The 20427-nt window shown below is 43.6% G+C and overlaps 1 protein-coding gene across 8 annotated transcripts in view; it reads left to right on the top strand.

Moving 5' to 3' along the window:
- The first annotated feature begins 602 nt into the window (after nt 1–602).
- The window catches only part of Cacnb2 (calcium voltage-gated channel auxiliary subunit beta 2), a 341467-nt gene continuing 321642 nt past the window's right edge, over nt 603–20427 (top strand). For 4 of the 8 annotated variants that reach the window (XM_032884175.1, XM_032884174.1, XM_032884171.1 and 1 more), the window contains exons 1-2: nt 603–928; nt 10693–10785. In XM_032884175.1, coding sequence (XP_032740066.1) covers nt 821–928; nt 10693–10785 — 201 coding nt within the window. In that variant the 5' untranslated portion in view covers nt 603–820. Of the gene's footprint in view, nt 929–1043; nt 1308–10692; nt 10812–20427 lie in introns of those variants that run through there. The other 4 variants (XM_032884179.1, XM_032884173.1, XM_032884172.1 and 1 more) reach the window with 4 other exon arrangements.

Genomic DNA, 20427 nt, shown 5'->3' with positions numbered 1-20427 from the left:
AAAAAGGTGCCTATTTTTGTCTCAAGGGTCATACTAAAACTTCTCAACTGCGGAGGAGGAACGCGGGGTGTTGTCTGCTAGCAAAGACAACAAAACAGAACAGGTCATCACAAGCCAAAAAGCTAGGGTACCGGTGTAGTGGGTTTGAACCACCTGTCAGGTCAGGTCAGGTCCAAGTGAGAGGAAGTCTTAGTTCTTCAATGGCACTTGCTTTCTGACTCTCCACTCACGTTCTTGAAAAGGTTCGGGGTCTGTCTGCAGCCTTTTCTGGATCATGGAGACTTTTAATTTAGGAACCAACCGTGTGGCTCTTTTCCCTCCTGTGGACCCCGGGACCAGGAGGTGAGCTGAGCTGCACGGCCAGTTACCTCCCTAGGGAGCCCCGGCTGGCTGGCTCTCGTGGCTTCGAAAACTTTCCAGCGCCCGTGCCACCGCGACCGGCGGCAGCTGAGTCGGAGCCCACGCGGCCCGCGCCTCCCGCAAAGAACTTTTCAGAGTGGCGGTGGCTTGTCACTCTCGCTTTCCGACGCGCCTCCCCCTGGCTCGTGCTCCCGGAGCGCCCTCCTCCTGGCGGGGACCTTCCCTGGAGCCCGCCCGCCCCGCAGTCCCAGTCTCGGCCGCTCGCCGGCCCAGAAGCTCCAAAGAGCGGGTGCCCCTCGCCCGGGCCACCCAGCCGCGTGCCCGCGCCGCCGCCTCTAGGCTTTGCAACATGCTCTAGCGTCGTCCCGCGCACTGAGAACCTCCGATCGTGGGGCGAAGAGGAGCAGGGGACCTGGGGCGTGGAGGAGGGACCCGCAGCCTTGGAGTCGACTTTTCGCCGATGGTCCAAAGCGACACGTCCAAGTCGCCTCCCATAGCGGCGGTGGCGCAGGAGAGCCAGATGGAGCTGCTGGAGAGCGCGGCTCCCGCGGGGGCGCTCGGAGCACAGGTAGCCACAGCGCCGCGCCTTCTGCTGGCTTTGTGAGCCTCAGAGCCCCGACCTCCGTCCCCACCCCATCCCCCCCGCAGCCTCCTCTCCCTGATCGCCGACCGCGCCTCCCCCTCCTGCGTTGGTCTCCTCGCCACCTCCTCCCGCCCATCTCCGGGCTGCTGGGGACCCTGCCCCTGCGCGCCTTTCCCCGGCTCTGCTCCGGCTTCCATTTTTTCCCCCCTCTGCTTTCTGAAAAGCCAGTGGTAAGGGGCAAGGACGACCTGCCGCTCCGCCCCGGCTTTTCCCGGGCCGCGCCGCTCGGCCGTCCGCGCCCCTGCCCGGGAGAAGCACATGGAGAGCCATGGACCAGGCGAGTGGACTGGACCGGCTCAAGATCGTGAGTTCGGGCGGGCGGGAAAGGGATCTGTATCCTGCATCGCTCTTTCCGCGGCTGCCTCTGGTGGTCTCCTTTGGAAGCTAGGCGGGGAGGTGGGGTACTATGCGGGGGTCAAGGTGGGCGTGGAACCTTCTGCCTTGTCTCCGGAGCGCAGCCCCAACCCCCTCGGCACCTAGGGGGCTGTGCCACCCAGACAGTTCAACTGTCCCTTTGCCAGGGTTTGCCCGGACCCTTGTACCTTAGCTCTAAGAAGAGAGCAGAGTGCTCGGGATGAGAAAGTTTTTGTTTCTGTTTACCCCGAAATGGCAAGCCATTCTAGCTGCTCCTGGGTCCCTTTCTCTGATGAGTATTAGCGGTTTCTGGAAAAATCCTGTTCCGCTGCTCATTGTGAAATAGGAGATGTTGGTTGTAGGCGTGTGTGATAAGGTGGCTTTTACGGAAAGCCTTGGCAGGTACAGTAGGGATTCCAGACACCCCCAGATCTGGGCAGAAAAGAGCAGAAAGGAGTCCCTCAACTTGTATCCTTCAAAAGCCTTCAAACCTTACACTTGGGCTAGTTGGAGAGTGCTGGGAAGAGGTTAGGGTGAGTCGGAGAGAATGTTTCTCCTCTGCTTAATGGCTTTGTCTTGCTGATTTCAAGCCCACCTTTGCCAGGTGGTAAATTGTGATGTCTGTGTACATAAATAACACATAACATAAAATACACCGGGACGAGTGCTTACTGTGCAGCAGAGGGGTAGGAGTGGGGCGTTCCGAGAAAGGTCACAAATATGTTGCCGCCACTCTGGCAGACGACAACGAACAGCAGTATTTCTGTACTGTGTCAGTGGTAACTCCATGTAGTATAATTCCAACTCTGCTGAACCCCTACCGTGTGTGTGTGTGTGTGTGTGTGTGTGTGTGTATTTGCATGCTGCTACTGATTTACGTGTGTTCGTGTGTGTACAAGCTGAAAGGTTGCGTGTGCCAGGTCAGAGGTTAAGTTACAGAAGGCCAAGGGGCTCTCTTCTTCAGCTACGTGGATCTCAGGAATTGAATTCGGATCTTCAGGCTTCCTGACTAGTGATGTTACCTGCTGAGCCATCTTGCCGACTTTTTTTTTTTTTTTTAAACTTTCTTTAACTATTGGAAACTGCAAGTTCTACCTTAGAATGCACAGTTTACATTAGCAATAGGGGAGAAGTGTGGTCAACTTGAGCTTACAAATCAGAAATCCATTGTCTTCCTGGTGGTAAAACAGGTAGGCTTCAGTCAGGCCTGGGTATGGCTGACAGGCCTAACGGAGACCAGTAATTAACCAGAGCACTCTCGGCCCGGTTCTGCCAGAGGATCTGAATTTGAACCTCGGGGCTCACGTTTGGTTTAGGCTCCTGATTTTATCTTGATACTTGCTTGCCAGCTGAGACCAGGGTAAAAGATGTACCCCAGAGGCCTCAGCTGTGCAGAGATGAAGGCCTGAGAGGAGACAGAAATAGAGGTCTCTCTTGGAAGTTTCTTCAGTTTCTTTTCTTTTCTTTCCTTTTTTTTTTTTTTTTTTTTTTTGGTAAAGTTTTTTTTTTTGTGCTAAAAACCTATTTTTTGAAATTTTGACAATTGAAGTCAGTGCTGATAAATCGAAAGGATAAAAAAAAGAACTGTATTCAGATAAGAGAAGTAATTTTACCTAATTATTTCTAATTAAATGCAAGACAACAAATACCCAGTGTACGACTGCAATTGGAAATTAATCTAATGTGAACAGGTACAATTTTCTCCCTTCAAAGAATTTATATGCCTGTAGTTGCGTAAGTGACAAACGGGACATTTGTGTGGGTGGTTCTACCCAAGAATCCCAGGAGTTAAAAAGAGTAAAGGTCACGAGTCTTGACTTATTAGCAATACTTGACAGAGGAGCTGACATTTGAAAAGACACTTGGAGCATGAGCTAAATTTCAACAGAAACTTTGGAAGACATCATGGGAGCCACATTCCATCATAGGAGTTAGACGTCTTCTCTATGGGAGGCATCTGTAATCTCCAGAGATCGAAGAGAGCAGGAAGGGATTAACTTGGTAATGCCAGGCATCAGGCTGACAGGGCAATTTGAAGCCATATCTTGGAGCCTTTGAATTACAGAGATCTGGGAAAAGGGTTCAGAGAAGGAGCCATGTGACAGATCACTGGGTAGATCCTCAGAGAATGTTCTCTAGGATAGCCCGGGGGAACAGAGGCAGAGTGGCAAGAAGAGGAGGTTTACAACAGTTTGGGCAAGGGCTAATAATATCTAAACTCAAAAGAGACAAAAGGCCATGGCTACATTAGGCCTAGGCCCCAGACATTTCAAAGACCAAGACAGACGAATTAGCACATGGCTCTACTGATATTGGATAGAGAGGAAATGGGGAATGGATTTTGTAAATAAGCATATGCCAAGTGAGGCTTCAATGTTCATCATCTGCTTTTGAGGGCTCCTAAAATTGAAAGAAAGTTTGTTTCAACTGTGTTTATCTTACAAGCATTATGTGAAGGCAGAGTTACACTGTTAAATCCTGCCATCTTAGGACTCCTATGAAACTTGGCAAGCCACTCAGTCTTGGAGCAGAAAACATTGCCTGTAAATTCTACCTGAGAAAGAAGGCTGTCCTGGGAGTATCTTGCCCTCACCTTTTCCTATTTCAATTTCCTTTTCTTTTCCATTTTTCTGGGGATGGGGTGGGTTTTGTACTTTTTCTTGAAGGTACTAAATAAAAGAAATTCTCCCCAGAAATATACAAGGAGAACCTCTATTCACAAATCAACATCTCACCCATCACTAGCTTCATGTTGCTTCTTTTACTTTTAATAATCAGGATTACAGTCTTATGAACAAAGGGGAAGATACAGATTCACAAAGACTTCTCAGCCCTTTATCATGTTTTGCCTAAGGAGATAGAATACCTTTATCCATCTGAGCTCTGCGTCCAAGTTTGCCATCAGGAACAAAGTGGTATATTTGTTATGTGAGAGGTACAAGGTCATGCCAGCACAAATCTTAAAAGTTCTGATTTCAGCAGACTAGTTTTTAGATAACAGTTGGATAATATAAGAGGATAACTAAAGCCAGAAAGTCGAGGTTTTCCTTGGGCTCTCCAAGTTCCAAAAAGGATGGTTGACTGTATTAGGTGCTAGCTCCCTCCCTCTGGTCTTTGGTCACTTGATAGGTGGCTAGCCCAATCTGAGATGTGCTGTCCTTGTGAAACACATACTATATTTCAAAAACTCACTGGGCAAATAATAGACAAGACACATCTCCAAAAATAATTCCTAAACTAAATACATATTGAAAGGATGCTACCTTTTGGTTTGCTGAGTTGAATACAATGAATACATTGTTATAATTAATTTCCCCTGTTCCTGTGGCTACTAGAGAATATGTATTATGTAGGCAGTACACTTTCTTGTTGGACAGCATAAGTCTAAACATTGTAGCTGGTCCTTCTCTAGGGAATAGGAATGTTCCTGGTGGGCTGGGTGGCTGGGGAGCTGGTGAGAAGGACTGGAAATTGGATGGTGACAGAAGAGGAAATGGGCTAGAAACAGAACAGACAGGCGCTCTGCAAATTAGGCCTCAAAGAGCCGAGCCAGCAGCCAGCATCTCCAGTCACACCTGACAATGAAGGACAGTAAGCAAGGGGCCTGTTTGTTTTGCTCCTAGCAACAGATCCCAGCCGGTTCCGCCCCAGCCAGTTCCCCAGCTGCCTTTCAGCACACCATAGAAACAGTCTGGTTACAGCACCATCCTGAGCTGTTAGAGCAAGGGGCTTTATCAAAAAAGAATGGCAGCCTGCCTTCCAGTGCCTTTGAAACAAGTTAGCTGTGCTTCCCAGAAACACACTTAGGTCCTTATCCTGTGTGCTTCAGCCTTGTTTAGTCTCCAAACGTAGTGGCTGGTTTCCTGTGCTGTAGGTATTAGCGTCAGGGTTTTATTTGGAGAAATTGAAAAAACACGTCAATCAGAAATTCAGAAGGTGTTTTCAGAATTCCAAAGTACTAATCTGACTGAGACAAATTTTAGTTATTCTATTAGTGTGAGCCCTTCCGTCCGCTGTTCTTCCCTCCCCGCTCCCAGCACCCCGACACCCCATCTCTAATTTGTGGGGCTGTGGGTGGACTCTAGAGCTGTGTACATTCTAGGAAAGCACTCTGTGGTAGATCTACATTCGCAGTCTACCTTCCTGATGTATAATTTACCTGTTGATGCCTTTGACTCTATTGAAACACACAGTATGCCATCTTGACCTTTCCTGGCAACATTTAGCCAAATGCGTTAACCCCGTGGGCAAGCAAGGGGGAAGCCCTCTTTATTTGTGTGACCCTCAGACGTGTTTATATTTTATTAACCACAGATGGCAAGCACTGAATATTATTTTTACAACTATGGAGAGTTACAATTATTTATGATCCTGCTTAAAGCAATTCTCAGAAACCTTTCCAAACCTGATATTATGAAAAAAGGACACACCCTGCCCCTGGCCTTTCCCCATCTTCCTTTCCTGGTCCAGCCCTCACTGGGTTAAACCCACTGGATTTGCCCTTCCAGTACAAACCCTTCTTCACTGCTCTACCTGCTACAATTTATGCCAAAGAGTTATCTTGGTGTTACCTCCTGATCCTTTCTCCCTTTGTGTAAGCTGGCCAGTGTAAAAACCAACTGTGTTCCCCTTTTCCTAAGGGGGCTTCTCGGCTACTTCTCACCTCGTAAAGGACCCAAGGACTTGGTTCACAGTCAAGTATCTGTAAACAGGGGGGCCTTAGTGGATCCCTCTTAGAAAATTCTGGTCATCTCGTTGTTATTGTCCCAAAGATGATGAATTTCTGAAACTCAAAGGGAGGAATATCAGCAACTACTAACTCAGGGGAAGAAAACTAACTTTACGCATCAGCATTTTCCCCCATGAGAGCGATTTGTCATGTAAGACCGTCAAGCACACACATCTTTCTTAACGCTGTGCAGGGGCTGCCATGACAACTTTGTTTGCCCTTCAGAAATCTCCACAATTAACTACTACTGTCCCCTTCACTCAGTCAAAAGTGGCACTTTAACTACCTCTGCAAACACGAGCATTTATCTTCCAGTGTTGCAGACTTACCCACATGAAGCTGGTATTCAGAACATGATGTGGTTTGAGTATCTTTTAAAATATGTTTGTGTAAATGTCTTAATGTTATCCTAATTTCTGAAATCGTTAGTGTGTTTAGACAATTTAATTATGTACCTCTCCCTTACTAAGACAGCACAATTTAGTTTTATGTAGCTGCTTGTCAACACTTTCAGAGTAGAGATGAGTGACTGTTCTGGGCGGTCCAGGAAGGACTGTAGCCTTTGGACAGTAGCCAATCCTGCTTCCTTTCTCCCTCTTCCTCCCTTTAACATGGGCTGCTCTCACTCTTTACTGTCTGAAGTCTTCGGTTGTCAGAGAGCTGCCAGTTAGCATCGAGAGACCATTGTGTATGCAGATACCAAGGCCTAAAGTAAAAACTCAAGAAAATGTGGTTTCTTTCCAAGTACAGTCAACCAATTGCTGGTTAGTTTTTACTAGCCCTTCAGTTGGGGAGAAGGCCCCGCCATCTTTATACTTTCTTTATGTTAGCCTTTATTTTCCAGGATATAACAGAATTTTAAAAGGCAAACCATTTCAGGCAAAATGGGCTTAATTTGAAATAAGCATTGGATTAAAGGAAACCGTTTTTACTTTTGCACCGATCAGTACATGCATAACAGTGGGCTGTAGTATTTTTGCCCCTATTACTCTGTCTCCTTCTCATTTCCTCTTCCCGAGACATCCTCCTCCCACATTCCTGCCTTTCTGTGTGTGCATGTGCCTCCCTGAGTTTAGTTAGGATTGATTTTGTGAGCATAAGTGACTTACCAGAGTCTACACTACTGAAGAAGTGACACCCTTCCTCACACCATCATTAGGTATTTATAATCCCTTGGGGAGGGATGGGGTATTGAGAGCCCTTGCCGTTATATGACGACATGTTGGTGAGCCCAGTCTTGTGCAGGTTTTGTGCAGGTAATCAAAGCTGAAGTGAGTTCCTGAATGCCTCACAAGGTCATGTCCTGAAGACATTTTTTTTTTTGGTAGCACTCCTCCTGAACCCCTATCTCTTACATTCTTTCTATTTCTAATTCTGGGATGTTTTTTGGTCTAGGTGGTGGAAGGTGATGGAGATTTCCCTCTTAAGGCTGAACACTCTCTATTTAGCTAAACAATAATAGTGGGTTCTCCTCTAGGGCCTATGAGCTCTCCAGACATCGGTCCCAGGAGAGATTTATAGTATAATTTCTGTGGAGTGGGCCCTTAGACAGTAGAAAAAAATTGTTAGGCTGAGATGAATAAAATAGCAGGATTGAGGTATAAATGAGCATATTGTGTTTATTTTGGCTCCAATAAATATGACATGTACTGAGTAGCAACCATCTATAACAGGATGGCATTTAAAATATTTATGCTCTTAGTCACTCCGTAAGGATATGTGTGCCTCCTAGGGCAGTCTAGGGCGATGGCCCAGCGGGGAAAGCACTCGCCATTACAGCATTAGTTCTGAGTTTGAATCCTCAGAACTCATGTAAAACAGGACCCAGTGGCACATAGCTGTTATCCTGGCACTCTTGCCCTGAGAAGGGAGGAGGGGACAGGAGAATCCACAGAAGCTATGGGCCAACTAGCCTGGTGTCCACTGCTGCATACCACAAGAGACACTGTTTCAAAGAACACAGAAGGTAAGAACTGATGATACCCGAGGAGGCCATCATCTAACCCAACACGTATGGACCCAAACCTACACACACACACACACACACACACACACACACACACCATACACACACATTAGTCATGCATAACGATTTAAAAAGTAACAGTGTGTATATAATTTAGTACGCTAAATTTTTAGCATATAAACTATGTATAAAACAGTTGAGACCTGACATTTTTATAGCAAATAGATTCTGTTGAAAGCTAAGTATATCTAAGATAATGTTTGTGAATGATGTTGTCAAGAGATTGAAAAATTAATGTCAAGTTTTGAATGTGTCTGTCTTTTCCTTCATTCTTTAGTTCATTCATGCTTCCCTCCCTTTCTCTCTCTGTCTCTCTCCCTGTCCCTCTCCCTCTTCCTGTCCCTCTACCTGCCCCTGTCCCTCTCCCTCTCCATCTCCCTGTCCCTCTCCCTGCCCTGTCCCTCTCCCTCTCCCTATCCATTTCCCTGTCTCTCTCCCTGTTCTTTCCCCTCCCCTTGTCCTTCTCCTTCTTCCTCTCCCTCTCCATGTCCCTGTCCCTGTTCCTGTCCTCCCTGTCCCTGTCCCCTCCCCCCTTTCCCTCCTCCCCCCCTCCCTCCTCCCTCCCTCCCTCCCCCTCCCTCTCAGAACAGCAGCCTTCCCTGTGACCAAGCATCTTTACCTTTCATCCTCTATTCTCACAGGGCAGACTGTGCAATTGTGAACAGCCAGGAAACATTAAGACACCCAAGCAAATGAGGAGAGCAAGCACATTTAAAAAGATAAAGTAAACAAGAATAGAATCTCTATTTTCTAGGTATTCCAAATGGGTACCAAAAGAGACAAGAAAGGAACAATAAGATTAGACTTTGCCTTTGTTCTCAAAGATAACGTATTCATCATGAGGCTAAATAATGTGCTTTAGATAGACTGCTCCCAAGCATCCTAAAGAAACATGTCAGGCCTTATGAAATTCTTTTAAAATAGTAAGTAGTTTTCCATATGGAATAATGCAACTTTTAAAATTTCAGGGGAATTTCATACCTCATTGTAGCCTTCTTTGGCATGGTAAGATGGCTTTGTCCAAACCCTTAGATAATAATTGGAAAAGGAAGAGCGTTAAAAGAATGTTATTTTTCAACAGTTTACCAGACAATGTTTATATAAGTAAGAAGAATAAGCTGAGAAGTGAGGGGAACCTCATGTGTCACACAGAAGCCCAGCCCAGCTCCCTTCTCCTTTTACCAAGTTGAGAATTAATCAGACGCCATGGAAACACGCCTGTATTACATAAAGCCCTTAGATGCCTGGAACAGAGCAAACATATTTAAGAATTTTTTTTCTTTAATATTGCACCACACTTGCACTGATGGCAAATCCATTTCAGTGACTCAGGTCACAAATGCTCACAATAGATTTCAGCCTGCAGAAGGACTGCATGCGTTATGCTTTATAAGGTGTTTTGGTTTTATAAAAACTTATAAATAATAAAACATAATCGGGTAGCACTTTCAGAACCTGAATATGGTGATTTTAAAAAGGCAGTTTTTATAACTATTGATCATGTGGTGAATTCTCTATAAACCTAACAATAACTGATATTGTGTCTTTCAGCCTAGCCTGTTCCCTTCCATTTTCCAGCCCTTCTGTGGCTTTCCCTTTTTGGATAATATTTGGCCACTTACCATGAGCTAGATCTTACCCTAAATTCTATAAATAACTCTTTGTCTCTCTCTGTCTCTCTGTCTCTGTCTCTCTGTGTGTGAGTGCATGCGTGCATGTGTGTGTGTGTGTGTGTGTGTGTGTGTCCCTCACACATGCTCAGTGAGCATTCTACCACTGAATTACACTTAGAGATCTTCATTTCATTTAATACTTAAAAACAAACATGTGAAAAACTCTTTTATTATAATCACATCTGAGGATAACAGTGATGCTTGAAAATTAAAGAATTTGATCAACATATATGCTATAGGCATGTACATATATGTACATATATGTGTGTATTAAAGTGATATATATATTCAAATGCTGAACTGTTTTCATTCATACACATTGGATGGAAGAATAAATTTTATTTTCCTCAAAGCTGTAGGAATGTAGAAATGTAGACATTTTCATGTCTAATACTTGCAGTGACTTTCTCTATATCCTTAGAATTCACATCAAATCATGCATGGTTTATTGCCAGAGCTCTGACTATGAACTATAGCACAGAAATAGAATAGAAAAAGCAAGCGTGTTGGTAAAATGTTTGTGTCCAATTCAGTTCTGTTACTGAGAGAAGCCCTGTTTGACTTTTCTGTTCTTACCTTTAATTTCTTGTTTGTGAATGCCTTTTAAAAAGTCTTGTATCTTTACTGGTTTTCCTCTGGCTCCTAAGGTATCCCGAAGAAGATACATTGCCTCAGTTACTAAGTAACTACCCGTTGCTAAGCACTTTGTCATGAACTCACCCCCAACCAAGTACTTAGGGATCTGAAAGAAGTTTTAATGGTTCCCCAACATTAATTTTCCAACGATGCCCACATAATAACAAATTTATTACCGTTTTGGGCTGAGACTTTCTTGAATACGTCTAGATTCCTGTGGAAGATTTAAATCGTCTCATTTCCGTCCCTTCCCTCTGTCTCGTTTGTGTAGTCATACGGAAAAGGAGCCAGGAGGAAAAACAGATTTAAAGGCTCGGATGGCAGCACGTCCTCAGACACTACCTCCAACAGCTTTGTCCGGCAGGTAAGCGAGGGTTCCAGTCCATGATGGTGAGAAGTATATTTAAAACGAAATCCTTTTTTTTTTTTTGGTCTTTAAGTGGTTTTAAATTCGCTCGCTGAAGATTTATGCAGTATTTTTACTTGAAATTGAAGTGAAACACATGCAGTTTAATGTCCTAATGAAAATATTTATGCTTCAAGTGCGACTCTGAATAATAATTGCATTCTTGCCTAGTGGGTTGGGGAGTTCATTATGGAGTGGTTCTTCTCACTGAAAGACAGACGTGCTGCAAGGGGAATGGGTTTTGGGGTTTGGTGGTCATCAGGAAGAGGGCAGCCATGCCCCCCATGTGCCATGGCAGCAGGGGGATTTCTTTAGCTGTCGTTTTTATTTTTCTTGTTCCTTTTCTTCCTTTGGCTTTGGAAGCTGCCTTTGGTCTAAATGGTCCCTATGTCTAAGGTTAAGTAGACCGTGTGATGTCATCAGGATGTAACTTAGCTGTTTGTGGACACTGAAGCGGTTTTCATGGTGGTAAGTTGGGATAAGGTCCCGACCGGCAGAAAGCATCAAGCTGCCTAACAAACACTGCCATGTTGCAACAGAAAGTACTTCAAGTCCCGGAGAAGGCACACAGTAGTCAACCTTCTGGAAGACATGGTTATGAGTCAGTATTAGCACCGCATGAGATAGAGGTGTGCACCTCATGCGGTGTGTGGGTGATCATGTGACTTCACCTAGTGCTTTGCAGCGACCTTGGAGATGGGAGAAGAGTATTAGAGAGAGCATAGCTGATTGGTGGTCAGTTTCTGGCCAGTGACTGTGTATAATCCCCTGTGGGTGCCGTTCACTGCCAAGATCAATGATTCTATTGGAAACACTGACTGGCTTCTTTGGACGTCACCAGTTTTTATTACCTCTTGGGTCTTTTATCACAAGCCCAGACTAAGCTCTTGCCCCAAGTGTGTTTGGCAAGAGAGTCTTCTATGGATCCTGGTTTGATCCTTTGTGTTTTATTTTTGGTTTTGTTGGAGATCATAAATCTTGACCCCTCTCCATCCCAGTTAAGTCTGATGACTCTCTGTGACATTGCTCCCTAGAGTTTCATTCAGGTTCATTTGTTGCAGTAGACCACCGTAGGCCTTATACCTGCTTGCCCGCTGTGCCTATCGGTACTGACTCCATGTGCTTTCCTTATATAGGCAAAGGTGATCCCTTTGGCCATCGGTCCCCTCTTACACTGTTTAACTGTGCCAAATGCGTGTTCAAGAAACTCTTAGGCAAGTGAAGAAAATTGACTTGTACCAGCTGGGATTTGTTTTGCTTGCAGGATGTCAAAGAAAGTTAATAGATTAAGAAGGAGGGAAACGTGTTTGAAAGAAACAGATCAAGCCAGGTGTGGCCCATCCTAGGTCAGTGTTCCGCTGGTGTCAGAGAGCTGGGCATGGTGTTAAAAACTCATGGTACGTACACTGCTCTGATGTAGCACACACAGAACTGGTATTGGTGTTCCCAGGATGCCTAAAGGGGCTGGACTATAGTTATTTAGCTTAGCTGATTAAAGGGAAGGTACCCAAAGCCTTTTCTGTGTCAAGCCCCAACTTGGGCTTGGGCTATTTTGTCCTTGGGGTAATGGGCCTGAACCTGGAGAATTCAACTCTAGAACTTTGAAATCATCATCACAGCAGGTCGGACATTGGTTCATGTAAAGCAGGCACCTCTAAGAGGCCGCAGATGAAGCCATGCCGCTTGTGGAAAGTGGGTGAAAACGGAAACTGAGGTGTTTTGAGTGAGCACATTGTAATGAATCAGAATTAATAATATGGATCTATCGTCGCTCATGTAAGCTCTTTATTGAAAGGCCAACCCTTTTTCCCAGTGGTGTCCCTTTTGCCATGTGTTCCTCTTGTATGAAAACTGGAGAGCTTGATTCCTAGGAAGCGAGGGGATTTCTGTGCTGCATGTAAATGAACTAGATTTGTCTTTTTTTGACATCGGATTCTTGGAGACGTATGTTTGCTTGAGACACAATTATGAGCGATTCAGGAAACTGTTCAATCATTTAAATGCAGCTATAGATGGCCAAAACACATGTGAGCATGAAAGAAGGCAAAACGAATTCCAGTGAAAAGAGTCAATGGGTAGAGGTCTTCTGTTAGAATCTCAGTGGAGAGAGGTGTGCTGTGTGGCACAGAGCTGGGGCAGGACTCATCCAAACAGCTCCTCAGAAACCCGCTCACATCATCCCAGAGCAAAGGCTAGTGGTTTTGGCAGGGGCTGTAGCTGGAAATTACGTTTTTGTTTTGACAATTGAATCTCCATTGCAACCACATTCATATTTTGTTGCCATAGGAAATTAAGCAAAAGCTACTGTGACGTGGTTAGATCCCTGATAGAGGTGGATGGGGAGACTATGGCTGATGAGAAGTGCAATCATGCGAGGTTATTATATAGCGTGAATATGTTATTCGTATTGTTAGAACGTGTTTACTAAACAAGTCCCGTGGCTTGTGCTGATGCCGGGTAATGTACCTGTCTGTGGCTTGGAGCATTTATAATTCATACTAAAAGAAGGTCTGGTCACTAAAACTAGGATTTATTTCCTTCTTTTTCTTCCTTTTCTAAAATGGAGTCTTGCTATATTACTCAGTCTGGTACTGAACTCATGATCTCAAATCATTCCCCTCCCTCAGCATCCTAAGTATCTAGGATCTCAGATATGTTCTAGTGCATGCAGATTGTAACAGCGTAACGGAACAGAATAATGCAATTAGATTCATTATGATCCTTGATTTGCAAATAATTTATGTAATGCTGGAAAACTTAAAATTGTGGTTCTTTTAGATAGGGTATTTTTATGGTATACAGGCTTTAAAAACTGGGAAATGGCTACTTTTAATAATAATACTGATATTTAAATAGTTTAGAAGCCGGAGCTGTGACAATTTAGGATAGAGAACACTATTACGATCTTTCTCATTTTGGGAGAACTAGTAGAAAAGCAGGGAACTTGTTTCAGGTTAGTGGCTTCTCCTAAAATATCACGTGCTGTGACTGAGGCAAAGATGGTGTCCTCCTAGGGGTCAGAAAGGTCAAATAATAATTATGGGGTCTTAGTTTGGTATCCGTGGCCTTAAGAGATAAAGAGTTAGCAGGGGGACGGTATATACCATGAAGGCCCAGCAAGGCAGTAGCCATGCACCTAAGCCTCATTCTCAGCCTCTGGTACTGTGAGAAAATAATTTTCTGTGGCTCACAGGACTCTGGGTCTGCTCTGCAGCAGACTAACAGAGGCAGAGCTACTGCAAGACACAAAAGAAGCCTCCCTTTCTTAACTTTCGTTTCTTGCTCTTACTGATAATTGCCCACGTTTGCCAAGTGGTGTGCAACTCAGGATCTCAGATCGGTGGACTCAGGGTCAACTGGGTACCCTTAAGAACCACGACCAAACCCCAAAACTCAGCACTCCAACCCCCAAATGCCTCTTCTAACTGCTCTCAGTGTGTGCTCTCACTTCTCTAACTGAAGACAACTGAGTTCTTTCTTCCCGATCGAAATTTACTTTGCCTCCTTTTGGAAATTTAGATACACTAGATTGCTTTGTGTCTAAATTCCCATCCGCAGCCTCGTATTGGTCATGGCCATCCACTCTGCACGTTACCGCCCTTCGCTGATTTTCTTTGCTGTCCAGCATTGAAGTCCATGGCATGAACCATAATTAATTTACATGTTTTGCCCTTGAGAGACACTGGCTTGTTTCTCTCCTTGAGGTTATTAAGACAATGTTGCTGTATAAATTCCTGAATGTACCATGGCCACCTGGGAAATATGCACCAGTGATAAAATATTGGATGAAATATGAAATACTAGATGTAAAAAATTTAGGACGAAGTATGCAATCAGATGGTATGTTTATGTTCAATAAAGTCAGTAGTGAAGAAGAGTTTTCCAAAGTGACTGTCCTTAGCTCAGGGTATGTTAGGTAGCATCTGTCATTTTCCTTATTCATGAGTAGCCAGCACTTGAAACCAGTATTTTACATCGTAGACTCTTACTGACTCTCTCTAACCCTGGAGTTAGTTTTGACTTGCGTGTAATTAAGATATAATTTCATCAAAGGAATATTGTATGCAAATACAATCTGCTAAACCTTCTCTCTTGAGGATCCATATACTCTATGTTTGATTACAATTATATCATAGCTATTGGTATATGGTGAAATGTTTTAGGGTCTATTAGAACACTGCATTTCCCTGTGGTTAATTATGTGTGTGTTTCTAGCTAAGCTTAATTTTAAAACATAATCCTTCCTCTTAAGAAAATGAACATCTATAGCTAAGTTTCCACTTTAGGCTTTGAAGGGAAGTTACGGCAGTTTCAGCCCCAGGCCTGAACTCCCAGCCACTTGACCATCTATCTGATCTTGGGAACCTATTTGAAGTCAGTGATATCTCAGGGATTCTAAGGATGATGCATGCCCACCCCTGTTGAAAAGTCTCTCTCCCCAGCACATCAGTTTCATGATAGAGCTGGGCCTGGTGTTGTGTTTTGAAGGGGTCTTTGCCCACGGGCTTGTCGGCTGTGTAATTCGAACATCACTGGGCTCTCCCATGAGATGATGTTGCGATAAAGATTACTCTAGGCTTTCCATTCCTTCTCTATGAGCTTGCTGTGATGAGATGGGCCAGCTAATATTCTGCATCAAACATTTCAAGGAAAGGTCCTGTCCTGACCGGCAGTTTTGTAATGTGTTCATGGAAAGAAAGTTAACTGTGTGCTTACTTTGTCTTATTTATGTTGTGTGTAAAATGTCACCTGTACATGCCCTTTGGGCATAATATCCTGAACTCATGATTTTCCTGGTTTTCTATTAAATGAATTATGAGATTATGAAATATGTTCCAAATGACTGCGTCCGAGAAGCACGAGATAGTTCCCTGCTGAGACTGAATGTTGTCATTTCTATTTGGCCTTTGAAGTTTTGTTTGTTAGTTTGCCTGTTTACTCTTTGCTAATTTCATACATGAATACAATATATTTAGATCATAGCCATTCCCCAATGACTCTGCCTTTTGACATCACTGGTTTCACATTACAAATGGGCCTCCTCAAAACCAACCAACCAAACAAAATAACAAAACAACAAAACAAAAAAAAAAACCCAAACCAAACCTAACTAAAAAAAAAAAAAAAAACAACAACAAAAAAACCCCTATCTGTATGCACTACAAGAGTTAAAACCTGTATGCTAACTGGAAACATGCAAATAAACAATCTTGAAAATTACACTATTATGACTTTAAAATGCAATGTTTATTTGGAACATTTATTGAAACATTAATAAAAACAAAGCATTTGGGAGAAATACTGAAAGCAGATATTTATTTATTAAATGTTCCTGTGTCTAGGGCTCATCCTATAGATGAGGAAACCCAATCATGGAAATAAAGTAACATAGTCATGTCAGGAGGGGGATTGGATTTGAGAATTTGAATGGAGGCAGCTGACTCCAGATTATTTTCTTTATTGATGACATTGTATTCTCTTGTAACAAAAAGACATAGAATAGTGACCGAGTATCACAGCTAAGGAGAGCATGTAGGAAAGTGAATACTGTTGTTATTAGTATGGAACACACTGTATGGGTCCTTTCCCTCCATAGTTGTAACAGAAATCTGGACAGAAGCAACATGAGGGAGGCAAGGATTGGGCCACAGTTTCAGGGGATACTTATCCATCATGGTGGCATGAGAATGTGGCAGAGACTGCTTGTGTCTTTGAAGATAAAAAAGCAAGGGCTTTGCCTGAGACCAGAACGGGATAGCACCTTCAAGCACAATCCCAGTGACTCACCTCTGCTAGCTATGCCAGTCCCATGGGCTGTGCAACCTCCCAAAGCAGTCCCCCAGCCAGAGGAACAGAGTGTTTCCTGCACTTGATCCCTGGGAACATTTTACATCAAAATTTGAAACACTAAACTACTATCTACTCTGAAGCCTCTTTAGAGAAGAGGATACATAGCCTTGGTGTTGTAAAGTTTCACTGGGGGTTATGACTGTATTTTAATGAGAGGGAGAGAGAGAGAGAGAGAGAGAGAGAGAGAGAGAGAGAGAGAGAGAGAGAGAACACATGTGTGACAGCTATGTTGCTTGGGCATATTTGTGTACTAGTACATCTAGTACATGAAAGTTGAGAATCCTTAATCTTCTAAGTCTGAGTCTCTCACTGAACTTGGTCTGAGATTTGTGGCCAGAAGACCCCAGTAATCCTCCTGTCCACCCCATATAGTGTTGACTTTATCAGACAGACATGTAACCACAACCAGCTATTAATAAAGGTGCTGGTGCCTAAGGTGCATGGTCCTCATGCCTAAGCTACTGACGTTCGTTCTCACCAAGCCATCGCCTCAGCCTGGCTTCACCACTTCCTCAATGCCAGCAGTCCTTTATTTCCTCCATTAAAAGTTGCTGGAGAGCTCTCAGTTTGCGTCACATTTCAGTGTTCCTGTGGGTAATGAGAAGGACAGACAGAGTTGGAAGAGTGTTTCTTCCCTTCTTTCCAAGAATCTGCAGGGACATACGAATTTTAGAGTTTTAGGATTCTGGAAGCTTCCATCCTGTGTTAAATAAACAGAAACGAACTTGACTGTGAATCATCTGTAGCCTGTGCTGGTCTGTTTGGAAGGCAGGCTGTGGCTGACGTGGTCCCAGGAATCATCCAGGTCATGAATCTGGGTGAGGCTGGGCAAACATTACACCTCCTTTTATGCGAGGCTACTTCAGAAATAGTTTATGGTCTGCCGGTGCCTTGGCTTTGTAAGTAAAACAAATACTTTAATTCTAATGGATTAGAGGGCAAAAAGTGCTACCCATGACTGAACGTGAAATCAATGAATACTGTTCAGATTGCTTACGTACTAAAAGGTATTGAATACACAAAGCACTGTTCTCTTATACTGGGAAGATAATTGTAGGTACCAGGTAACGAGGCTGCCTTTGTCCTGACACAAGCTGAGTGTTTTTGGCTAGGTTTGGGATACATGCATGGATAGCAGGTCTCTATTTCTCATCAGTTCTTATTACGGGAATCAAGTTTTCTTACAAACCCAGAGAAAGAAGATAAAACTTCCAGGGGCCTATTGTTTAGAAAGAAAACATTTCTTTTAACACCAGAAACTAAGTGGGGGTAAATTACTTTACTGAAAGGAAAACAAAAACACAAACAAAAAAAAAAAAACCCCAAAAGCATAAAATTAAAAAAACCCAGCTAGACTAGAAATAATGACTGAGCCTATCCGACGTTGAAGGATAGAATGTTTGTGTGAGTGCGTTGGTCGCTCCCAGTGACAGTGGAAGAAGCCTTAACTGTATGAATTCTATTGCTTTGGTTAAGGAGAACTATGCACATCTGCAGATAAGTGTGGTCACTGAAATCAAGCCAGCTGTGGGAAGTAGAATAGAGAATCTTTTTTTGCAGAGTTCGTTTTTGTTTCTGCCTCCCTCTCTCCCTTCCTCTATCCCATCTCCCTCCTCTTCCCATCTCTGCCCCTCTCTTATCCCCTCCTCCTTCTCACCTCCCTCCCTCCATCATTTCTCTCATCTCTCTCTCCCTCTGCTTTCTCTGTTTCTCTTGTTCTCCCCCTGTTTTCCTTCTCTTTCTCCATTCTTTCTGAAGACGCGTGTTCTCGAAGCCTGCGTTGATGCAGTCTCCTGAAGGTGCAAACCGAATGCTCAGGGGACCACTTGCTAGATCTGACTCGGTTCAGCACACTCCAAAGCCACTATTCAATCTGGGTCCTCGGCCACATAAGCCCAGCTACAGGTTCCTGCCACGTGTGGCCAAGACTCAGTAACTGTCTGTCCAGATAACTCTTACAGGTCCTGGAGTTGCGCTGAGTCACATTTATTGTGTCAGAAGTTGAATCTTATGCATCCACACATTATTTTTTTCTGGTATTTTTGAGGACCAGTGTCCACTGTGGTTGGCAGGGTAGGACCCAGGCATTCATCTGGGATTCTGGCTTACCAACATGTGTTGTGGTTGTAATTCGGTAACCCTGTCGCTTCTAAGGGCTTCCAGAATGCAAATCAGAGTGACAAAGTGGAATGAAGCAAATACTTAACAGAAGGCTGCATGACAGTTTCAGAACATGGTATTCTAAACAAATTCCATTTCCTCCTAGTGCCAGTGTTCTTGGTTCTGCTTCTCTGGATCTTTTATATTCATTCAGATTGGCTTTAAATATAAATGATTAATCACAGAGACACACAGTCTATTTTTCAGTTTTGTTTTGCAAAGGCAGATTAAACTGTGATAATGGTTACAGACTCCAGGCCTGCGGAGACTGATATGTTTAAGGTTGGATAAATCTTTCAGTCCTTAAATACTGGCTTGTTGGCTTGTTATCCTGTGTTCGTCACAAACACAGCTATAAATAAGAAGGCAGTAGATTTATCGCCTCCGATTTCCTGTAAATGTCTCTCGATCTCCCGAGACATTTGCTTGGATTTCGTGAATGGCAGAATCTGTTTCGTGTCTTCTTAGAAATCATTTTGAGGCATGTCAATATAAAAATATTTACCTTTGTAAATTTCTTTGTTCTTTCTACAATACAAACTATTATGCACAGTTGACATTGTTAGTTTTCACATGCCTAAGTGAACGTGTGTGTGCATGTGTGTGTGTGTGTGTATGTGTGTGTATGTGTGCAATAAGAATATATTACATAAGAAATTATGCTCACTCTCAGAATTGATTTTGTCCATGTATTTGAACACCTACTCTATAAGCTTGTCTGGAGTAGATCTCTATTCACTTTTTTTTTTTTGTGAATTTGGGCATTGAAAATAATTCTTGCATACCCCCCTTTCCCACTGAGATAAATATATCCCTTTTAAATCAAGAATTATTTTTGCAGGTGCTTTTATTTTCTCAGCCACAGATATGTTTTGAATTATACTCTCTCTGTTTCTTTCTATTTTTAATCGTGTCCTGCTTGGATCAAGCCATGTGAAGTTTTAAAAGTTGCATAGACTGGATGACCTGCATGGGAATAATTGAAAATTATCCACACAATGTACTACAGAATAAGTAGTCATTATGACGAGGGAAAAGTTAAACAGGGAAGTCACAAAACAGGCATGCTTCAGTTAAACCCAGCTGAAGATCAGTTACCCACTTCAAGTTAATTATGCATACTCTTCACGGCCTCCTGCCTAAGGTAGCAGTCTCCTACTATCAAGAAAAGGACCCTCCCTGCTCTGTCTCCTGAGTGTGTGAGAAGGACTAGCTCCCCTCCATGTTTATTAGTTTCTGCAAACATTCACATTTGATAACTGTCAGAAGACGGAGAAGCCATTTTTAGATTTTGGAGCAAGCGTGAGAACTACTTGCTAACTTTCACCCCAACAAGGACGTATTGGGGTTTTATCTTGTACAGTGTTCCATATGTGCCACTGAACCTCAGTTTACCCTGCTCCCCATCTTCTGCTTATATGAATATTTGAAGATCAAAGAGAAAAGAAAAAATGGGAAGCTCATCACAGGGTAATGGAGGAGTCCTCCAGGCTCTACATTTGGGAAAACAGTGATGGGTCTTTGAGAACTCTGCACCCTGTACCATCTCACAAGGCTATCACCATCATTCTGAGGAGGCTGTCACCATCA

This window comes from Rattus rattus, chromosome 14 (genome assembly GCF_011064425.1).
Source record: "Rattus rattus isolate New Zealand chromosome 14, Rrattus_CSIRO_v1, whole genome shotgun sequence".
Taxonomy (NCBI): Eukaryota; Metazoa; Chordata; class Mammalia; order Rodentia; family Muridae; genus Rattus; species Rattus rattus.
The sequence above is the reverse complement of the archived record's forward strand: the minus strand, read 5'-3'. Positions and strand labels throughout refer to the sequence as shown.